The following is a 19,655-nucleotide window of genomic DNA, read 5'->3' on the forward strand; positions in this document are numbered from 1 at the left end:
TATTAGGTACTCCCATTGGTTGGTGTTCTGTGTCTGTCATTAAACGACGCCTGCTATTGGTCCTTGTGTATAAATGCATACACCCATATTCCAACAAGTTTTCGCTGCTTAGCAACGACGCTAACTGAAAGCCGGAAGCTGCATTTGTGGAAAACATAAGACATTTACAGTACAATGTAGGATAGGCTCCAGCATACCCCCGCGACCCTAAAGAGGAGAAGCGGCATAGAAAATGGATAAATGGATGTATTGTCAAAATGGCGTTATGGTGTTTACATTTGGTATTTACAGCAATATTAACTACACCAGATCTTGATTGCTTTTTTTTAAAAAAGGTTTCCTTCCCACATTTGGCAAACATTAGGTACACGTAAGTGTTCTTCCTTTTGAAATGTAGTTAATGTGCTCATATGATGTATTTACACTTCACAAATATACACTTCTCCATTTGTGCACGTATTTCCATGTGTATCTTTTTAAAATTCTTTGAGCGTCTTATTTTGACAGCGTTATTGTAACGTGTCCCTTCCTATGTTCTATAATATGTCACTTCCTGTGTGTTTTGGCGGGTCACTTAAAACGTCAGACCCTAGTCACTACTCTTTTTTCGACATAAAATGTCGCAAAAACACTCATTATAGCTTGCAATATTACGTTATATATAGCCACTCAATTATAGAGCTGTGTTTTTGTGAACGTGTTTGCTCAACTCACGTTTGTTAATTTGTTATTAAGCCACTGGTAAGCAGAGTATTGAGTTTTTCCGCCTCTTTAAATCAACTTTATTGATGGATGTCATATTTCTTATACAGTGTTCCCTCGTTTATCACAGGGGATAGGTGCCCAAAATAGACCGCAATAAGTGAAATCCGCGAATAGCCTTTTTTATTTTTTAAGAATGATTATAAATGTTTTAAGGCTGTAAAACCCCTCACCATACACTTTATACACGCTTCTCAGACAGGCATTGACATTTTAGCACATTAATCTCTTGATTAAACACTCTCAAAGAAGTTCAAACTTTTGAATTTTAATGATCAACCTACGGGTAGCACACAAGAAATTATGAAGTCACTCACGCATATTTTTTCTCCTGTGATTTTGCCTTTTTGTCCTGGCGCCATTCTGCTGTACTGTAGCGTTTTTTGTATCCTTGTTGAAACATACTGTTGCAGTCCTCCTCCTTCGAACCGAAGATTCATTTACAAGCTAGCAAACGGCATTCATACGCTGTAAAAAAAAAAAAAGAAGCACAGCAAATCAGCGAAAGGTGAACCGCAATAGAGCGAGGGAACACTGTGTACACTGTAATGGTCTTGAATCAGCTTTCTTTTGTTGTCTATTTTCTTTAAAGCCATGCTTGTTGGAGACCAATAGAGTATATGAACGTGCTGCAATGACGTTATTGTTTCACACAGGTATGTAAAACTTTATTCGTTGTTTTAATGCAAATTGAAGTTCAAGTGTCAAACAATGTCTATTCAAGCTTTATTGGATAATGTACCTCAATAGATATGTCACTCATGAACATATTTCATAGTAGTATGTCATACATGCTAAAACCATTAAAACCCGCAATGATTAGCAGTTTGTTACATATCCCAGGATACCCAGGTTTTTATACACCGTCCTCTGCCACTGTGTCCAAATAGTTGGTGTCAGCGTAGAGCAGGAAGCCCGAGAACAAGCTGTCAGCCCAACCTGGGTCAGCAAATAAACCGTTTTGGTCGTGGTAAAAGATCTCCACCCACACCTCATCTTCAGAGTTCAGGTACATCACAGTGGACCCAGAAGCCACATCGTGGTTCCCTGTGTTGGCGTCGAATGTTTTGATGCGATACTGTCCGTTGTGCACCAGACCGATGGCCAAGTGTTTGTCCGCCAGCGTGATGTCGTAGGAGAAGTAATAAATGCCAGGATAGGCACAGATGAACTTGCCTGTCTGTGGCTTGTAATGGCCGCCCTCGTCAAAAAGCACCTTGTTGAACTTAATGGGCGTGTTCTCCGCTGGGTAGCTGCTCGTGATTCCCGCAGAGAAGGCTGACTTGGGCGTGATGCTCCCACATTCGCATTTTCCCGCAGTCCCACGAATCCCGCGTTGACCCTTTTGTCCTTTCTCACCGTCACGGCCGGTGGCGCCCGGCGGGCCAACGTCACCGTTCTCCCCTACGGGGCCTCGTTTGCCTGCAGCGCCGCGCTCACCTCGCTCGCCAATCTTACCCGTGGGACCCACTCTGCCCTTTAAACCTGAAACACAGGAAGCATGTTTGCATCAGCATTTACATTCAAACCTTTGATTTTGTACGCCCCAGTTTTAATCATATCATTTTTGCCTCACTTTTTGTCCAGTCTCGGTTTTGAAACGTACAATATTGCACATGACAAACTAGTCCGTTTGCCCTGTACTGTATTGTTCCCTGAAATGGAGTGCCCAAACAAAGCACACTACATATCTTGATGACTCACTAACTGTGCATATTTTATTGAGTGTGCTTGCAAAATAACCCGCCATGGGGCCAAAGAAAATTGCGAGTGGCAGCAGTAAAATTACAATAATCCCTTGTTTGTGGTGGTAAATTGGTTCCAGACCCAACTGTGAATTTCTGCCCAGTAGGATTCCCTACAAATTGAATATTTTCATAGTTAGAGAATATCTGAAAACCTGTTTACGACGTTCTAAATATGATTTTGAACATTATTTTGAACATTATTATGATGCTATTACACTAGACATGAAATAACACCCCTATAGTCACCTTTACGCTCCCATCATCCAATATACAGTGGTGTGAAAAAGTGTTTGCCCCCTTCCTGATGTCTTATTTTTTTGCATGTTTCTCACACTTAAATGTTTCAGCTAATCAAACACATTTAAATATTAGTCAATGACAACACAACTGAACACAAAATGCAGCTAAAAAAAAATCCAAACCTACATGGCCCTGTGTGAAAAAGTGATTGCCACCCCCAGTTTAAACGTAACAAAGATTAATTGAGATCTATCTTTGTGGAAAAGGTTATAAAGCCATTTCTGAAGTTTTGGGACTCCAGCGAACCACAGTGAGAGCCATTATCCACAAATGGCCACAACATGGAACAGTGATGAACCTTTCCAGGAGTGGCTGGCCAACCAAAATGACCCCAAGAGCGCAGCGACGACTCATCCAAGAGGTCACAAAAAACCCCACATCAACATTCAAAGAACTGCAGGCCTCACTTGCCTCAGTTAAGGTCAGTGGTCATGACTCCACCATAAGAAAGACACTGGGCAAAAACGACCTGCATGGTAGAGTTCCAAGACCAAAACCACTGCTGAACAAAAACAACATTAAGGCTCATCTCAATTTTGCCAGAAAACATCTTGATGATCCCCAAGACCTTTGGGAAAATACTCTGTGGTCTGATGAGACAAAAGTTGAACTTTTTGGAAGGTGTGTGTCCCATTACATCTGGTGTAAAAGTAACTCTGCATTTCAAAAAAAGAACATCATAGCAACAGTAAAATATGGTGGTGGTAGTGTGATGGTCTTCAACACCTGGAAGACTTGCTGTGATAAATGGAAGCATGAATTGTGCTGAAGGAGAATGTCCGGCCATCTGTTGGTGACCTCAAGCTGAAAGCAACTTGGGTTCTGCAGCAGGACAATGATCCAAAACACACCAGCAAGTCCACCTCTGAATGGATGAAGACTTTGGAGTGGTCTAGTCCAAGTCCTGACCTCAATCCTATTGAGATGCTGTGGCATGACCTTAAAAAGGGGCGTCATGCTGGAAAAGCCTCCAATGTGGCTGAATGACAACAATTCTGCAAAGATGAGTGGGACAAAATTCCTCCCCAGCGCTGTAAGAGACTCATTGCAAGTTATCACAAATGCTTGATTGCAGTTGTTGCTGCTAAGGGGGGCCCAAAAAGTTATTATCTTTAGGGGGCAATCACTTTTTCACACAGGACCATGTAGCTTTGGATTTTTTTTTCTCCCTTAATAATAAAAAGTTTCATTTAAAAACTGCATTTTGTGTTCAGTTGTGTTGTCGCTGACTCATATTTACATTTGTTTGATGATCTGAAACATTTAAGTGTGATAAACATGCAAAAAAATAAGAAATCAGGAAGGGGGCAAACACTTTTTCACATAATTAGAATAAATTAGCCATTTGAGACTGGTGCTCATCTGTGTTGCTATAAACGTGTTCCCTTAAGGAGCTGAGTGGCTGGCGGACAGGAAGTAACATCGGGGTTTCAGAGTTGAGTTTCCTCTTGGCGGGAATTATTGAAGGGATTATTGTGTCTGTTGTGGGATCATTCAAACTTGCAGTCGATGTCTGGTGCTTGTGTGTGTTACCCAACATTACAGTAACATTACTGACACCTAGTGACCAGTGTACAATACTACATATCATTCACAGCATCTTTGAATGCGTCTTTTGAATGTCTTATATTTATATTTGACTTCATTTAGCCATTTTTATGCTTGACAATGCTTCATTTAGGCAAAAAGCACTTAGAATTTGCTTCAATATGCATATTTTTTTTACTAATAACAGGCCGTATTCAACCACGAAACAGCATGATTTATTAATGAATACATTTTTGAAAAAGCGTGATAGAAGGAAGCCTAAAATTCGAACTTTGAAGTGGCGAGGGACGATTGTATAATTATCTTCTATAAAATGAATTTTTTGTTCATATTTTTGGGTGTTTGGAACAGATGATCTGGATTGATATTATTTTCTATGGGAATGAATTGTCTTGGCTTTCTTATGTTTCGGTTTTCGACAGAATTAACAATGAAAACGGAGGTTCCACTGTATTCATTATGACGTTCCTTTGGGTGCCTTTTTGGGTCCTTTCGCTTCTTGAAAAGTGCCATGTGCAGACAATATTTCCAAAATGGCACACACAAACCTGCAAAACCTGTAATGTGCACGCCAAAAGAGTAGTTAGCCTACATTTCCTATTCAGTGTTTCCATAATTTCAAGACCCATTGTCCAATATCATTTGCATTTTCAGGCCCAAAAACACACAGCACGATTTTTCCAGTGTTATACGATGGCTTTTTTTAGCAAGTCAATGGAAAGATATTTTTCCAAAGCTGTGTCACGCATGAAGTCACACTGGAAAGCGGCCATGTTGACATTTTGCACGGCACAGTTTTGATTGCTTCATCCAAACGTTGACTGCTCTCCAGCCTTTGACACAATAAACACGCTGCAGCTAAGCAACGTACGCTGCATGTTTGCGCACGCTGAGGTGAACATATGTAATGTGTGCGTCTCACACACACTGGCAAATATATGCTGGATTTATGTGACTTCCCATCTTTCATCAAGTCCAGCTTTCATAATGATGATGATAGTCATAGCCAAACACATTTAAAGCACAGAGGCATTCATGCTGAAGAGGCATTCATGCCTATGTTGAATAGAGCAAGGGAGTCCAAGCGTTTTTCCAGTGAAAAATGAAAGAATGCAACTATTCATATTTTGCAAATATGAAGAATATAAGATAACTATAACTATAATAAAGTTATACTGTACTGTATATATTTCAAGTAAAAACTGCATTTCAGCTTTGCCATATAGGTGAAAAAAAGCCCATCATTAATATCAACTTCGCACATTTTTGCTGTTGTTTTTTTAAATTGTTTTTTAAATTAATTCTTTTTGAATCTTTTAAAATTTTCTTCTCTTAATTATTAATTAATTATTCCCCTAATATTTTGACGTTGTCCCCGTAGTATTTTAACTTTGCCCCATAAATGCATTATGAATTATCCTCACTGATTTTTTTTGCAGTACATTTAGTGAGTGAAGATAGCTTTTATAGTTATTACCCCCATATGTCCCCACAATAAGTTAGATATGGTAATGCCACCTTATGTTGTATATTTTTTATGTGAGATTTCTAGCTCATTTTTTCAACTATTATGTTCCCCAAAAATGTATTTTTGTTTACCCTTTCAATGTCCACTCCGTCTATTTGTATTTGGTCGTACGTGTCCTTTCTGCTATTTCCAAAATAATCTGTTTTTGTCAAACCATCTTTTTCATATGGCCATTTCATCCGTGAATTTTTAAACTAGCTCTTGTGTGCTTTCCCCAGAACAAAAGGCAGTCATATCATCCGCAAATAATACCAACTTTAAGCCTTTCGTCAACATTACAGTTTTGGTCCCGATATTGACCCCTGGGGTACTCCATGATTATTATGTTGGACTTACTCCTTGTAAATTGAGTAAAATTTTCTATTTTTGTAAAATGTAAATATTATTCCTATAATATTTTGATGTTGTTCCCGTAGTATTATATTGTAATTTCACCCCATAAATTACAACTTTATTTTTTTTTTTGTTTCTCAATTAAAAAAAAAAGCTACTAAAATTCTTCATCATTATATCACAAGTTTATTCTTGTTAAATTGCGACTTTTTTCTTGTTAGATTACAACTTTTTTTGTCTTAATATTTTGACTTTATTCTTGTAACATCACAAACCAGTTTTCCAAAAATGACAACTTTATTTGTTTGTTTCTCACGATATTATAACTTAAAAAAAATAACTACGTTTTTTAACATTTCAACGTTATGTCAATAAAATGACATTATTTTTCCTCATAATATTATTATGTCATTCTCCCAAAATTACAACTGTTTCTCGTTATATTAGAACTTTTTCCTCTTGATATTTTTTTCCTTTGATCACATTACTTGATTACTTGATCACATCATATACCTGGGTCTCCCTTCTCTCCCTTTTCCCCCCTCCTGCCGTCTCTACCATCTCTGCCGGGGATACCCACGTGCCCGTCTCCGCCCGGGGACCCACTCGGGCCGGGTTTGCCTGGCGGGCCCGATGACCCGGGTACGCTGCAGATCAGACGCGGCGCTCCTTTCAGCAGCTGTCCAAGCACACAGTGGCACAGAAAGACCACCCCCAGCACGGCCCACATCTTCACATCTGCAGAGTCAACCATTAAAATCAAATGTTTTGGCAAGTAAAAACCAGCAATTATAACCACGAGCATGATTTAGCCTAGATTTCTACCTAAGCACACAACCTGCCTCCTAACCTACCTACCTTCATACCCGCGATGTCTTATGACAACCTCATGTTATACATCCATTTACCTTTATACTCATGGCTGTTCCTAGCTAAGCAAACAGCCTAGCTCCCTGTGACCTTAATGGTAGAAAACCCCCACCATTCATCAAAACATACTCTTCTCTATTAAATGAGTCATCATCGATAGTCACTGTTGTGTAAATAGCTGGCAGCACATACAGTATGTGAGTAGCGAGATCAGTGTGTCTTGCCGGTAGTGGTGGTAGCGTGCATGAGTGCTTCCGCCACCGGGGAGCTGCAGTTCCTTGAGGGAAAGATGAGTTCCAACATGTGCTGTGACACTGTAAAGCAGAGCATGGGCGATATTATTATATTATTGCAAGATGGTGCCCTCCGTGGCAGACGTCTCTGTCTCACTCTCCCGGTTTTTTCTATTTTTTGCTATTTTATTGTTAATTTTGGACATTCAACGCACTCACGCAGTACTCTTGAACATCGGCAGGGTTCATCATGATCTTTCATTCAGCCTCTCAGACTTTGGCTTTCTTCTGCGCCGGGAGAACACAGCAGCCTGCGGACATGGTGAGCTGAATACCCGGCGAGCAAAGCATCCGAGGCGGAAACGAGGCAAGAGAGGCGGCCTGCATGCTAGGCTAAAAGCTAGAGTGACTAGGCCACCGCTACCAAGCCTGCTGCTAGCCAACGTCCGCTCTCTTGAAAACAAGATGGACGAACTAAGAGCAAGGATTACAGCTCATCGTGAGATCAGGGAATGCTGTGTCCTCACCTTCACAGAAACCTGGCTGACGGAGGATATACCGGACTCGGCGATCTAGTTGGAAACATTTGCTGCTTACCGGGGAGATCAGACTTTAGCGTCTGGTAAACACAGAGGTGGCGGCGTCTGTGTTTACGTAAACAAACGGTGGTGCACAGACGTACAGACGATGGAAAAGCACTGCTCGCAGGACATTGAGCTGCTAATGGCAAAATGTAGACCTTTGTATTTGCCTCGTGAGTTTAGCGCTGTGTATTTAACTGCTGTTTACATCCCACCACGAGCTAACACTGCTAATGCACTAGGCCTCCTGCATGACATCATTGATAAACACGAGACCAAACACCCAGACGCTGTATTCATTATATCTGGCGATTTCAACCAGTGTAACCTCAGGACTGTCCTCCCCAAATATTACCAGCATGTGAGCTTTCCCACAAGGGAAAATAACATCCTGGACCAAGTCTACAGCAACATGAAAGGTGCTTTGAAGGCTGTTCCAAGACCCCACTTTGGAAAGGCTGACCACATCTCCATATTCCTTTATCCAACATACAGACAACTTCTCAAACAAGCTCCCCCTGTAAGTACAGCAGTTAAAGTGTGGAATGAAGAAACTGATCAAGTACTTCAGGACTGCTTTGGCTGCACAAACTGGGATGTGTTTAAAACTGCAGCGGGGAGGGAAGATTGTACTGTTGATTTGGATGAATATGCTTCTGCTGTTACTGGCTACATTAGCACATGCATAGAGACTGTTACCACCACCAAGTATTACAGAAAATACCCTAACCAAAAACAGTGGATGAACTGTGATGTAAGGGCTAAGCTACGTGCTCGTTCGACTGCATTTGTCATGGGCACCGCTGAGGACTACAAAAAGGCCAGATATGACCTGAGGAGGTCCATACGAGAGGCCAAAAGACAGTACAGACAGAAGCTGGAGGGCTACTATTCCACCTCAGACACTGTGTGTGGGCGGGGCTCCAGCACATCACAGACTATCGACAGCGGAGTAGCGTAGCCACGTCCAGCCAAACAACACTTCCAGATGAGCTGAATGACACCCAAACTCCTGATGAGCAGAGAGGGTGGCTGAACCTGGGGAGCACACAGGACTCACCTCTCATGGTGACATCAGTTGATATTCGCAGGGTTCTGAACAAAACAAACCCACGAAAAGCAGCAGGCCCAGACAACATCTCAGGACGTGCACTTCGGGTTTGCTCATCAGAGCTAGCTGATGTGCTTGCTGACATATTTAACCTGTCGCTTGCACAAGCATCTGTACCGACCTGCTTTAAGTCCACCACCATAGTGCCCGTACCCAAGAAGAGCAACGTGACCTGCTTGAATGACTATCGCCCTATAGCACTCACTCCTATTGTTATGAAGTGCTTTGAAAGAATAGTCATGACCCACATCAAAAAGAGCATCCCGGCCACTGTGGACCCTCTACAGTTTGCATACCGCCAGAACCGGTCCACTGATGATGCAGTCAACACTGCCATCCACACAGCCCTTTCTCACCTACAGGGCCAGGACACATATGTCAGAATGCTATTTATAGACTATAGCTCTGCTTTTAATACAGTCTGCCCCCACAAACTCACAAATAAGCTCCTCACACTTGGCCTGTCACCCTCCCTCTGTAACTGGGTGTTTAACTTTCTAACAGGCAGGCCCCAGTCAGTCAGAGTCCACATTCGCACATCCAGATCAAGAATTGTGAGCACTGGGACCCCACAGGGGTGTGTGCTGAGTCCGCTCCTCTACACGCTCCTCACCTACGATTGCGTGGCCTCCCAGAACAACACCAGCATCATTAAATTTGCGGATGACACTACAATCATCGGCCCGATCACTGGTGGTGTTGAAACATCATACAGAAGAGAGGTGGCGGACCTCATAGCTTGGTGTCATGATAACAATCTCCTTCTCAATACAGATAAGACTAAAGAGATGATCATCGACCCAAGAACAAGGGAAAAGGAGCCGCATAGACCCCTGTTTATTGATGAGACTGAGGTGGAGAGGGTGACAACCTTCAAGTTCCTTGGCACACACATCAGCGAGGACCTCACCTGGTCTCACAACACCCAACAAATTATGAAGAAGTCCCAAAGGAGACTGTACTTCCTGAGAAGACTGAGGAAATTTGGCATGTCCACCAAAATCCTCTGTTGCTTCTACAGATGCACTATGGAAAGTGTCCTTACCGCCTCCATCACTGTTTGGTACGGTAACTGTACAACACGTGATAGGAAGGCACTCCAGCGGGTGGTCAAGACCTCACAGAACATTGTTGGGGCAGCCCTCCCCTCACTGCAAGACATTTATAAATCTAGAGTCCTACGCAGAACACACAACCTCATCAAGGACAGCACACATCCACAACACTCATTATTCACACTCCTACCGTCAGGCAGACACTACAGGAGTTTGAAGTCCAGGACCACAAGATTGGCGAACAGCTTTTACCCACAGGCCATCAGGCTTCTCAACGAAGCACTCACACACGCTGCACGCAACACACGCACACACTCATAGCACTTTTATTTATTTATTTATTTGTATTAATGTCTCTTCTGTTGTTGTTGCTTAATTTATTGGTATTTATGTTTCTAATGTTTCTTATTCTTTTCCTTGTGTTTTCTTTCTTTTCTTGGGAGAATGAACAGAATAAGAATTTCATTGCATTGTATAACTGCCTGTTTTACCATGCACATGACAATAAAACTCCTGAATCTTGAATCTTGAATCTTGAATATGGACCTTAGCAACTACACGCCTGATCAAAATCTTAAGACCATCAATGTATGTAACGATTCTATTCATCAGGCTACAGTATATACAGTAATCCCTCGTTTATGGTGGTTAATTGTTTCCAGACCTGACCGTGATAAGTGAATTTCCGCAAAGTAGGAGTCATTATTTATGAATGGAATAAACTCCTGATCAAAATTTCAAGACCAGTTGCAGAATTGCAAGAATTTGAGAAAGAGTGAGACACAAAACATTTAGAGCAGGGGTCGCCAACCCGTCGATGGAGAGCCACGAGTCCATCATTGGGACTTTGCCGGTCGATCGTGAGAATTTTGGAAAAAAAAGAGTGCCCTCCCCACCTGGAGAGTGACCAACAGGCACACATTTTCACCCATTGAACACGCCCGTAAGCCACAACCCGCAACCCGCAATCCAGCCAGGAGCCCAGTCCCCAAAACCCTGCTGGAGGTACCAGCGCACGTACACCAGCTCACCTCACTGAGGGAGTGACAGAGCGCAGCGATGTGCCTGAGAACACAATCTATATATATATACAGTATATAAATTAGAGGAACACTTCGAAAACATATCAGATCTAAACTGGGGGAAAAATGATCTTGAATATGTTTCCTGATAACAAGTGGGTGATGTATTAGTAACAAAATGATGCCACATCATTTGATAGAAATGAAAATGATCACCCTATAGAGGGGGGAAATCAAAGACACCCCAAAAATGAAAGTGAAAAAATGATGCAGCACACTGGTCCATTTTGCTAAAATGTCATTGTAGCAACTCAAAATGATTCTCAGTAGTTTGTGTGGCCCCCACGTGCTTGTACGCATGCCTGACAACGTGGGGCATGCTCCTAATGAGACTACGGATGGCGTCGAACTCAACTCTGTGTTTGCGCTTGAGGTGGTAGAACAAATTTGTCGTGTTACTACCTTTTGCCGTCACCGTTGCTTAAAAAACTTTGCATTTTATAGTCTCTTGCTCCACTTCTGCTCTTTGAAAAACCAAACCACTTCCATATTACTGAGGTACCTCCCCGTTTAGCAACAATTTCTTCATCAATAGTCTCCGCTTCTCCTCCGCCTTCAGCCATGCTCATTTTCTCTCTTTTGTTGACTCTGCTCTGCCTTTCTCCGCCACCGCCGCACTATGCTGAGGGACCTATGAAATACTTTTTTTCCCCGAAAATTCAGTTTTATCCGTTTTAACTTTTTAGAATTCCGTTTTTTACATTTTACACTTATTTTTACCAGCATAACGTGTCTGCTTTATGGGTTAGTGAATAAAAGGTCTGTTAATTAAATGCAAAAATGCTTCTATTAATTGATGCAATACATCAATGGACAACTTAGCCCAGTAATTGAGAATGTAATTGAGTGCTTGTGATTATGGAAGATGTAGTCACCGGTGCAATTCCAACTGTATATGTAAGATATTTTTTATGACACTCTTATTTTGTTTCCACACATACTGTAGACGACATGGGGCAAACGGCGCTCTTATTTTGAAGGCCGGAAGTGTGTTCTGCGTGTGTTGAAAATGTCTGTAAGACGAGCTGGGTGCAAGAATAAACGTGCTTCTCGTCTTTTTTCGCTCAGAACTTGCACGTCGTCATCGGGCATTGTAAAACACTCGCTTACATTAAAGCGGTAAAACACAATGCTGTGAAAATATACTCATCCAGCCCGAGTCGCACACACACAACCGCACTGGCATGCTAAACTCAGCTCACCCTGCAAGCTTTCTCCGGTGTTCATCACCATTTCAACCTGGTTAGTTCGGGAGGAGGCGGGTTAGTGTTTGTCATGAGATACCACCACGATTGAGCGGTCCGCCGGGCAAATACTTCCCCACATGAACATTCCTTCTCCTGACAATGACAGCATTTCACATTATGCCAATTTCCGCGAGATTCCGGGTTTAACAGTAAATTCCATTTTTGTTGGCCAATTCCGTGATTCCGTAAACCGAAAACCATAGGACCCTGCATGCTGTGGTACGTGTGAGGCACCAATAAAGTGCGCTGAAGCGCACTGTTGCAGGATAAACACGTCATCAACTCTGCTTTTTTCCGTTTTAAGTTATCATTTATACCGGTACAAGTCATTTTCTTATCATTGGAAGAATATATTCTGGTATACCAGTATATAAAAATGATCTCCCATCTAGTTGTAAACAAACATGGCATCCATCGTGTGGGGCCACCCTACTGCCTCAGACACCTTGCTTTCTGCAAACACTTTGCGACAAGAGGAAAAAAAACATCGACCCTCAACACGCCAAGCCCTACCAGCCACCCGAACGCCAGCATCGCCACGACAGCGCTCCGAAAGCCCACTTTTACCCCTTTTCCACTGTGACTGGTTCGGAGCTGGTTCAGAGTGGGTTTGGTTTTCCATTATCATGGCTCCACAGGGGTGCTGAACTGGTGCCGTGTTTTTTGGTCCAACTCCGGCTCCAGCAGCTTGCTGGGCTGAGTGCTGAACCGTTTGCATAATAAAGCGGGGGAGGTGTTACCTCAAGTAAATACCCGTCTGTTACCTCCGTTTAAACTTCATTCACTCGTTTCTGTCAATATAGCAAGAGCAGACGTTAATTTAGTCAGCAAATGCCGGAATTTTACCATCCTATTAGGCAAATGTCTGAAAATGTTTTGCACCGCCGACCACAGTGTCAGTCAAACATGCAGTGAACGATGTGGGGGATTATTTGCACATTTGCACATTTATTCATATTAAATCAGTATTTGTTATGCGGGAGTGTGTGTTTCCACCGCATACACACTATAAGTATAACCATGTACTGTAAGTCACCATCTAGGTTACAGTTAATAGTTATTCTTTACTCTTACTACGTCCATTACACCAAATCATAGCTGTAGACATGTTTTTAATTACTGACTGCCTGGTCGTTTGTCAAATTCTGACGGAAGATGAGTAATGTTCAAAAAGTCATTGCTTTTCATCCGGGCGTTTGACAAAATAAACATTATTTAAATTGAAGATCTCCATTTTGTTATTTCCTGACTGGAGGCGTAACCCTTGTGACGTAATGACGCGGCTCCCCAGGACAATGTAAAATGAATCTGGTTCAACTCCAGCTCTGAACTACAGTAAATCTGCGTCAGCACCGAAGTAGCTGTAGTGGAAAAGGGGTATGAGACACCCACGCTGCCAAAGAAGCTGCCCTAAAGCCAGCCGCAAAGAATTCCACCATTGCCGAAGACATCGGCCACCGTCAGTGCTTCTGAGTTGCTGTTTTTTGTTTTGTTAACGGTAGTGATGTCGTGATATTTGGTTCTACAGGCACACTTTGTCAAATTCAAGTCGTTCTGAGCTACAGTTAATGCAAAAAATAACAGATATTTTAAAAATAGGTGGTAGGTGGTAGGCGAGGCAAAAAAGCTTTTTGTCTTTGAACACGGTGGGATTGTTGAGCTGCATAAGCAAGGCCTCTTAAGCAAGGTTGGACGCAGTAAGACAGTCATTTACAACTTCTTCAAACGTCCTGAGGGTTATGGAACAAAAAAGTCAAGTGGTAGACCCAAAAAAATGTCACTGTCCCTGACCCAGAGGAACCCATTGACTACCCGTCAAGACACGGGACCATCCTCGGCCAAATGAAGGTTGTTACTGGTATCGAGTGCAGTCCAATAACCATCAGACGCTATCTCCTAGAAAAGGTTTTCAAGAAGACAAAAGCATCTTCAAAGGCCTCGTCTCCTTCAAGGTTTGGACTTTGCAGGAGAGCACCAAACATGGGACATCGAAAGGTGGAAGAAAATTTGATTCTCTGATGAGAAAAAATGTATCCTTGACGGTCCTGATGGTTTTCAACATTACTGGCATGACAAGGAGATCCCACCTGAGGTGTTTTCCACACGGCACAGTGGAGGGGGGGTCCATCATGATCCTTCAATGGAACAATGGAGCTTCAGGTTGTGCAGGGGCGTCAAACGGCAGTAGGCTATGTTGAGATGTTGCATAGGGCATCCTTCATGCCTGAAGGCCCTCGACTGTGTGGTGATGACTGGCTTGTTCAACAGGACAACGCTGAAGTTCACAATGCTCGCTTCACCAAAGACTTCTTCAGCGAGAATAGCATCACTCTTTTGGACCATCCTGCATGTTCCCCTCATCTAAATCCAATGGAGAACATTTGGGGATGGATGGCAAGGGAAATTTACAAAAATGGAGTTCAGAAATCAGTTGCAGACAGTGGATGCCCTCTCGGCGAAGCCATCTTCACCACCTGGATCAACATTCCCTCTAGCCTCCTGGGAACACAGGCACCAAGCATGCCCTAAACAGTTATTGAGCTGATTAACAAGAATGGCACAGCTACTCATGACTCACTCCCTTCTTCAACATTTTATTTCTATTTAGGGGGGGTTCTGTTTTTTACCAGCTATGGCCTTAAACTTTTGATCAGCTGACGAACAGCCTATTTCACTTAAATGCTTGTTTGCAACAAATTGCTTACTCAAATTTGTTTTGTACTTTGAAGCTCTACTTAGAACTTTGCTAAGACCCAACAGTGCAAAATGTCAATTCTTGCAATTTTTTAGCTGCTCTTAAAATTTTGATCAGGAGGGTACATACCATACCGAGGTACGCACCAAACCATGACCTTAAAGCTGAGCTGCGTACCAAACCGTGACCTTAATACCGAGGCACGTACCGAGCCGTGATGATGCCGTACCGTTGCAGCCTTAATATTTACACAATAATGTCTGTGTTGACTCATTTTCAGTGGCCATCACAAGCAGTACAGTGACTACTCTACAGTATAGCCAGTGTTTTAAAAGACTTACCTTCATGCAAGCCTTGTTCCGCATGCCTACAGACATACCCATCTGACGCCCCACTGCCTGTCTAAGCAGTTTCTCAGGGCTCTACAAACACCTGCAGCTAATCCAAACTGGCCATCAAGTTCGGAGTAGGCCAGATGTGATTCTCGTAATAACAAGATTACCGACTCATTTTAATGCTATCATCTTCTCATCTGCCGCGGGGCTTGTTGTTGTGTGTGAGAGACCTCAAATGAAACCTTTTGTCCGAGCTCCAACTCTCGTCCCCCTGCCAAAACATTCCCAAGCCGTGACCTAACACGTGGCGTCCAGGGGAACCTCAGCATGCACAAGTCATGCAGTTGCAGATAGAAATCCAAAACAGGAATGTTTTGTACACACACACACAATCCCCATTTGTGTGTGAGTTGGAACATAGCTGGGCTTCAATCCACTCTGGCAAGCCTGTAGAGATCCAACAGAACATGGAGGCTAGGTGCAAATTGTTCATGCATATGCACATTCCTGCTCCTTGCATTGCATGTCTGTGTCCGTGTGGGCGTGAGAAAGCAGGCCTGCTATTGGGCGGAAGGGGAAACATGTGTCAGCCTTGCAGGCATTCATCAAACATGCGACATGTAAGCACGCAGGACAAGATGTGCACGCTCTGCATGGTTTGGTAAACACCACGAGATCAACAGGAAGTGAGTGAACGGACGGACCAGCTCATCTTGACCCCAGAACTTTCTGGTAGTTTAGATGAGATCCAGCGTGCAGTAAAAAAGTTCAAAGCTCTGCCTGCAAATGTCCCTCCAAAGCCATGGCAATGATGATGTCGGCATTCATTGATGATCCATCTATCTAGCCATCCATCTTCTGCTTATCCGGAGTTGGGTCGCTGGAGAGCAGCCTAAGCAGAGAAGCCCAGACTTCCCTCTCCCCTGCTACTTTGTCCACCGGGGGGATCCCGAGGCGTTCCACTCCTACTGGTCAGATGTGCCCTGAACACCTCCTTAAGGAGGTGTCTGCACGGCATTTTGCCCAATGCCCAAGCCACCTCATCTGGCTACTCTCCATGTGCAGGAGCAGCATCTCCACGCCGGGTCCCTCCCGGGTGACACAGCTTCTCACCTTATCTCTAAGGGAGAGTCCAGCCACCCTACAGAGGAAACTCATTTTAGCCGCTTATACCCACGATCTTGTCCTTTCGGTCACTACCCAAAAGCTCATGACCATCGGTGAGGGTAGGACATTGAGAGCTTTGCCTTTCGGCTCAGCTCCCTATTCAAACATTTATGTTCAAGTCCAATGGTTTGATATTTTTATTCTGGTTAAAAACAGCCCCGTGAGAAATTCATAGTAAAGTAAAAGTTAATATAATAAAAAAAAATTGAGAGATTCAGACATTTCATCCAAGAACTTTGGTTAGCACCCTCATTTAAACCATGCCAACTTTTATGACCCCACCTCTGAAAAGAATCGGAATCGAGAATGGTTAGGAACCGGAAACGAAACGAGGAATTGGAACCGGAATCGGTCAAATTCAAACAATTCCCAAACCCTAATCATATAGCGTGGTTCCCATGGAGCGTTGAAGCCCGACATTACTCCCCGTCGACAGGGGCTGGCTGTTTTCTTTCATAGCTAATGACTTTTTGCCATCCCATGGGAGTTTCCCATGCTTTGCAAATGTTTGGGACAGCGTTGGTTGTTAGAGGGAGCCAGATGTTTGGTTGTTCGCCTTCGTGGTCTTGCTGTTGGACAGATATCAGTCAGATATCAGACTTTTTAATGATTTGTAATAGGAATATGTGTCCTTACAGTCTGTTTATGAACACCAAATATGTTTTAAAAAATCTGTCATTTCCTAAATGAGGCTTGACCACACATCTTAAAATAAAGTTCTGCCAACAAGTTCTGTCAGTCAGCTACAGACATGGTAGCTGTATGTTTGATCATGTAGTTTGTCTTCAGTGAATACACTAACCTAGCATGATGTTAGCATGATGTTAAAGTGTGATGTTAGCATGCAGCATCATGTAGCTATGCTACCTTAATGTTCCGTTGTTGCATGTGATGTATGGCATCTATTACGTTGGACAAGAGTTACAGTTTATACTGTATGTCAACTAAAGCGCAAACACAGCTCATTAGCATGAAAGCACGGGCGTCAAACTCGTTCTCACAGCGGGCCACCTCACAGGTATGGTTGTCCTCAGAGGGCCGCCTGTACCTGTACTGTAAATGTACACTCGCCTCATGATATTATTGATTAAATGATATCACTTTCATTTGGTTTGTTTTACAAACAAATTTATATTGGAATTAGAAGTCACGGTGCAGAAATTTGAGTACAGTGTTCCCCTGCTCCATCGAGGTTCACCTTTCGCGGACTCGCTGTTTCGCCGATTTTGTAAGTGCAGTTTTATATATTTTCTTTTAAAACAGCGTGTGAACGCACATTGTGTTCTGCGTCCTCTATCGGTGCTCTGTTTTACGTGTCTGTTATTGTATTTACTACTGCTACCAGCAGAGGGTGTTTTATACTCATGTGAGAGCAAAGATTCCGTCCTGCCACCTGGTCAGCCGACTAAATATAGAGCCAAACCGGTCCTGATTGGCTAAGGGATAACCCGCCCATTGCGTTCTGATTGGCTGTAGACCAATATGAATCAATCTCTTTCGTGCAGCACTGCTGTGTTTCCTGTTTGCTAGCCATCACAGTTGTATGATCACTAGGGAATCACGGAATACTGTAAATGAATCGTCGGTTACAAGAGGAGCAATATGGTTTATCAAGGATACAAAAAAACGGCGCGGGGACGAAGCACGTCAGAGGAGTGAATACGGTGAGTCACTTCATAATTTCTTGTGTCCAAGAGACTGATCGTTAAAACTCCAGCGAAATTTGAGCGTGTTTAACCAAGGGAGAAATGTGAGAAAAGTCTATAAACTGTATAGTGAGGGGTTTTACAGCCTTAAAACATATACAGTATAATAAATGCAAACAAATAAAGTTGTCTACTTCGCGGATTTCACTTATTGCGGCCTATTTTGGCAACCTATCCCCCGCGATAAAGGAGGGAACAGTGTATATGAATATTGTAGAATTCATTTGAAATGGGTTTTGACAATAAAAAAATAAGAAATTCCAATTACATGCAGTAATTCAAAATTCACTGAACAAAAACAATTAGCAAGAAAGATTAAATGTCTCTTTGATTTTGTAGTAATATAATATAAATACATAAGACATACATAAGACACCAAATGAAATACATTTGTATTTGTAAAAATGATCAAATAAAATATATATTTTTAAGTGTCTCTTTCATATGAGTTATTTCCAGGCCCCTGGGCCGTGAGTTTGACATCTGTGCCTTAAAGCAACATGCACACACACACTTGCACACGCACACGCACACACACTCTGACAGTGTCAATCAAACGTGAGCATTATTTAGCTCTGTGTTGCATATCAGACTGCACAATACAGGGGACTGGGAGCAGTTCTAAACAAGCTTGCACAAGTCACTTCATCAGGAGGCCAATCTTACCCCCCATGTGGGACTCCAGTCCTATCTGTTCCTAGTCCGGTCTCTTTGCCGATCCAGAACCTCCATGAACATGTTCCTTGTCCTGACACTGTCCTGTTCTGAGCCTGCAAGAGCAGCGAGATGGACTCTTCATGGACTCCACCCTCCATCCCTCCCACCCTCGACCCATATCCACTCCCTTCTCTGTGCCTCACTCGGGCCAAGAGCTGACATCATTCAGGCAACGCAGAACATGAAGGAACCCTCATGCTTGTTTGGTGAGTGTGAGAGTAGAAATGTGGGAAAGTGAGGCTGCTGTGATGTAATGTTAAGGTGTTAAGATCAGTTGTAGATCTCTTCTCTGCCTCTAGATGGGGATAAAAAAAAATTCACTACACTTTGAACTTCATCCATTTTTTTCTGCATATCTGAGTCCGGATTGCTTACGGTTGCAGCAGTCTCAGGAGGAATGTCCAGACTTCCCGGTGGTCCGGACTTCCTGGTGTGCAGCCACCTCTTCCACCTCTACCTGCCTCACCTGTGAGACATAATCTCTCCAGCATGTATAAGATCTTCCCTGGGGCCTCCTCCTGGCTGGGCATGACTGGAACACCTCACCAGGGAAGTGTCCAGTAGGCATCCGGACTGGCCCCCTCGACTGGCTCCTCTTACCAAGGTGACTTCCCTTCCGAATGACCGACTCTCCCAG

The 19,655-nt window shown here is 43.1% G+C and overlaps 1 protein-coding gene across 2 annotated transcripts; it reads right to left on the minus strand.

The window, feature by feature from the left end:
* Positions 1 to 1,421: 1,421 nt before the first annotated feature.
* On the minus strand, positions 1,422 to 19,093 carry LOC129188309 (complement C1q tumor necrosis factor-related protein 7). Of its 2 annotated transcripts, XM_054788609.1 has the most exons (3): positions 18,968 to 19,093; positions 6,733 to 6,957; positions 1,422 to 2,247 (listed from the first exon to the last, which is right to left on the minus strand). In XM_054788609.1, exons 1-3 carry the CDS (start codon positions 18,972 to 18,974, stop codon positions 1,619 to 1,621), a joined length of 861 nt encoding a protein of 286 aa, XP_054644584.1. In that variant the 5' UTR covers positions 18,975 to 19,093; the 3' UTR covers positions 1,422 to 1,618. The 2 variants fall into 2 exon arrangements, with proteins under 2 accessions (XP_054644584.1, XP_054644583.1); XM_054788608.1 differs by lacking the exon at positions 18,968 to 19,093 and having other exon boundaries at positions 6,733 to 7,229.
* Between the last annotated feature and the right edge of the window lie 562 nt (positions 19,094 to 19,655).

The sequence above is a fragment of the Dunckerocampus dactyliophorus genome, chromosome 10 (assembly GCF_027744805.1).
Source record: "Dunckerocampus dactyliophorus isolate RoL2022-P2 chromosome 10, RoL_Ddac_1.1, whole genome shotgun sequence".
NCBI classification, from domain to species: Eukaryota; Metazoa; Chordata; class Actinopteri; order Syngnathiformes; family Syngnathidae; genus Dunckerocampus; species Dunckerocampus dactyliophorus.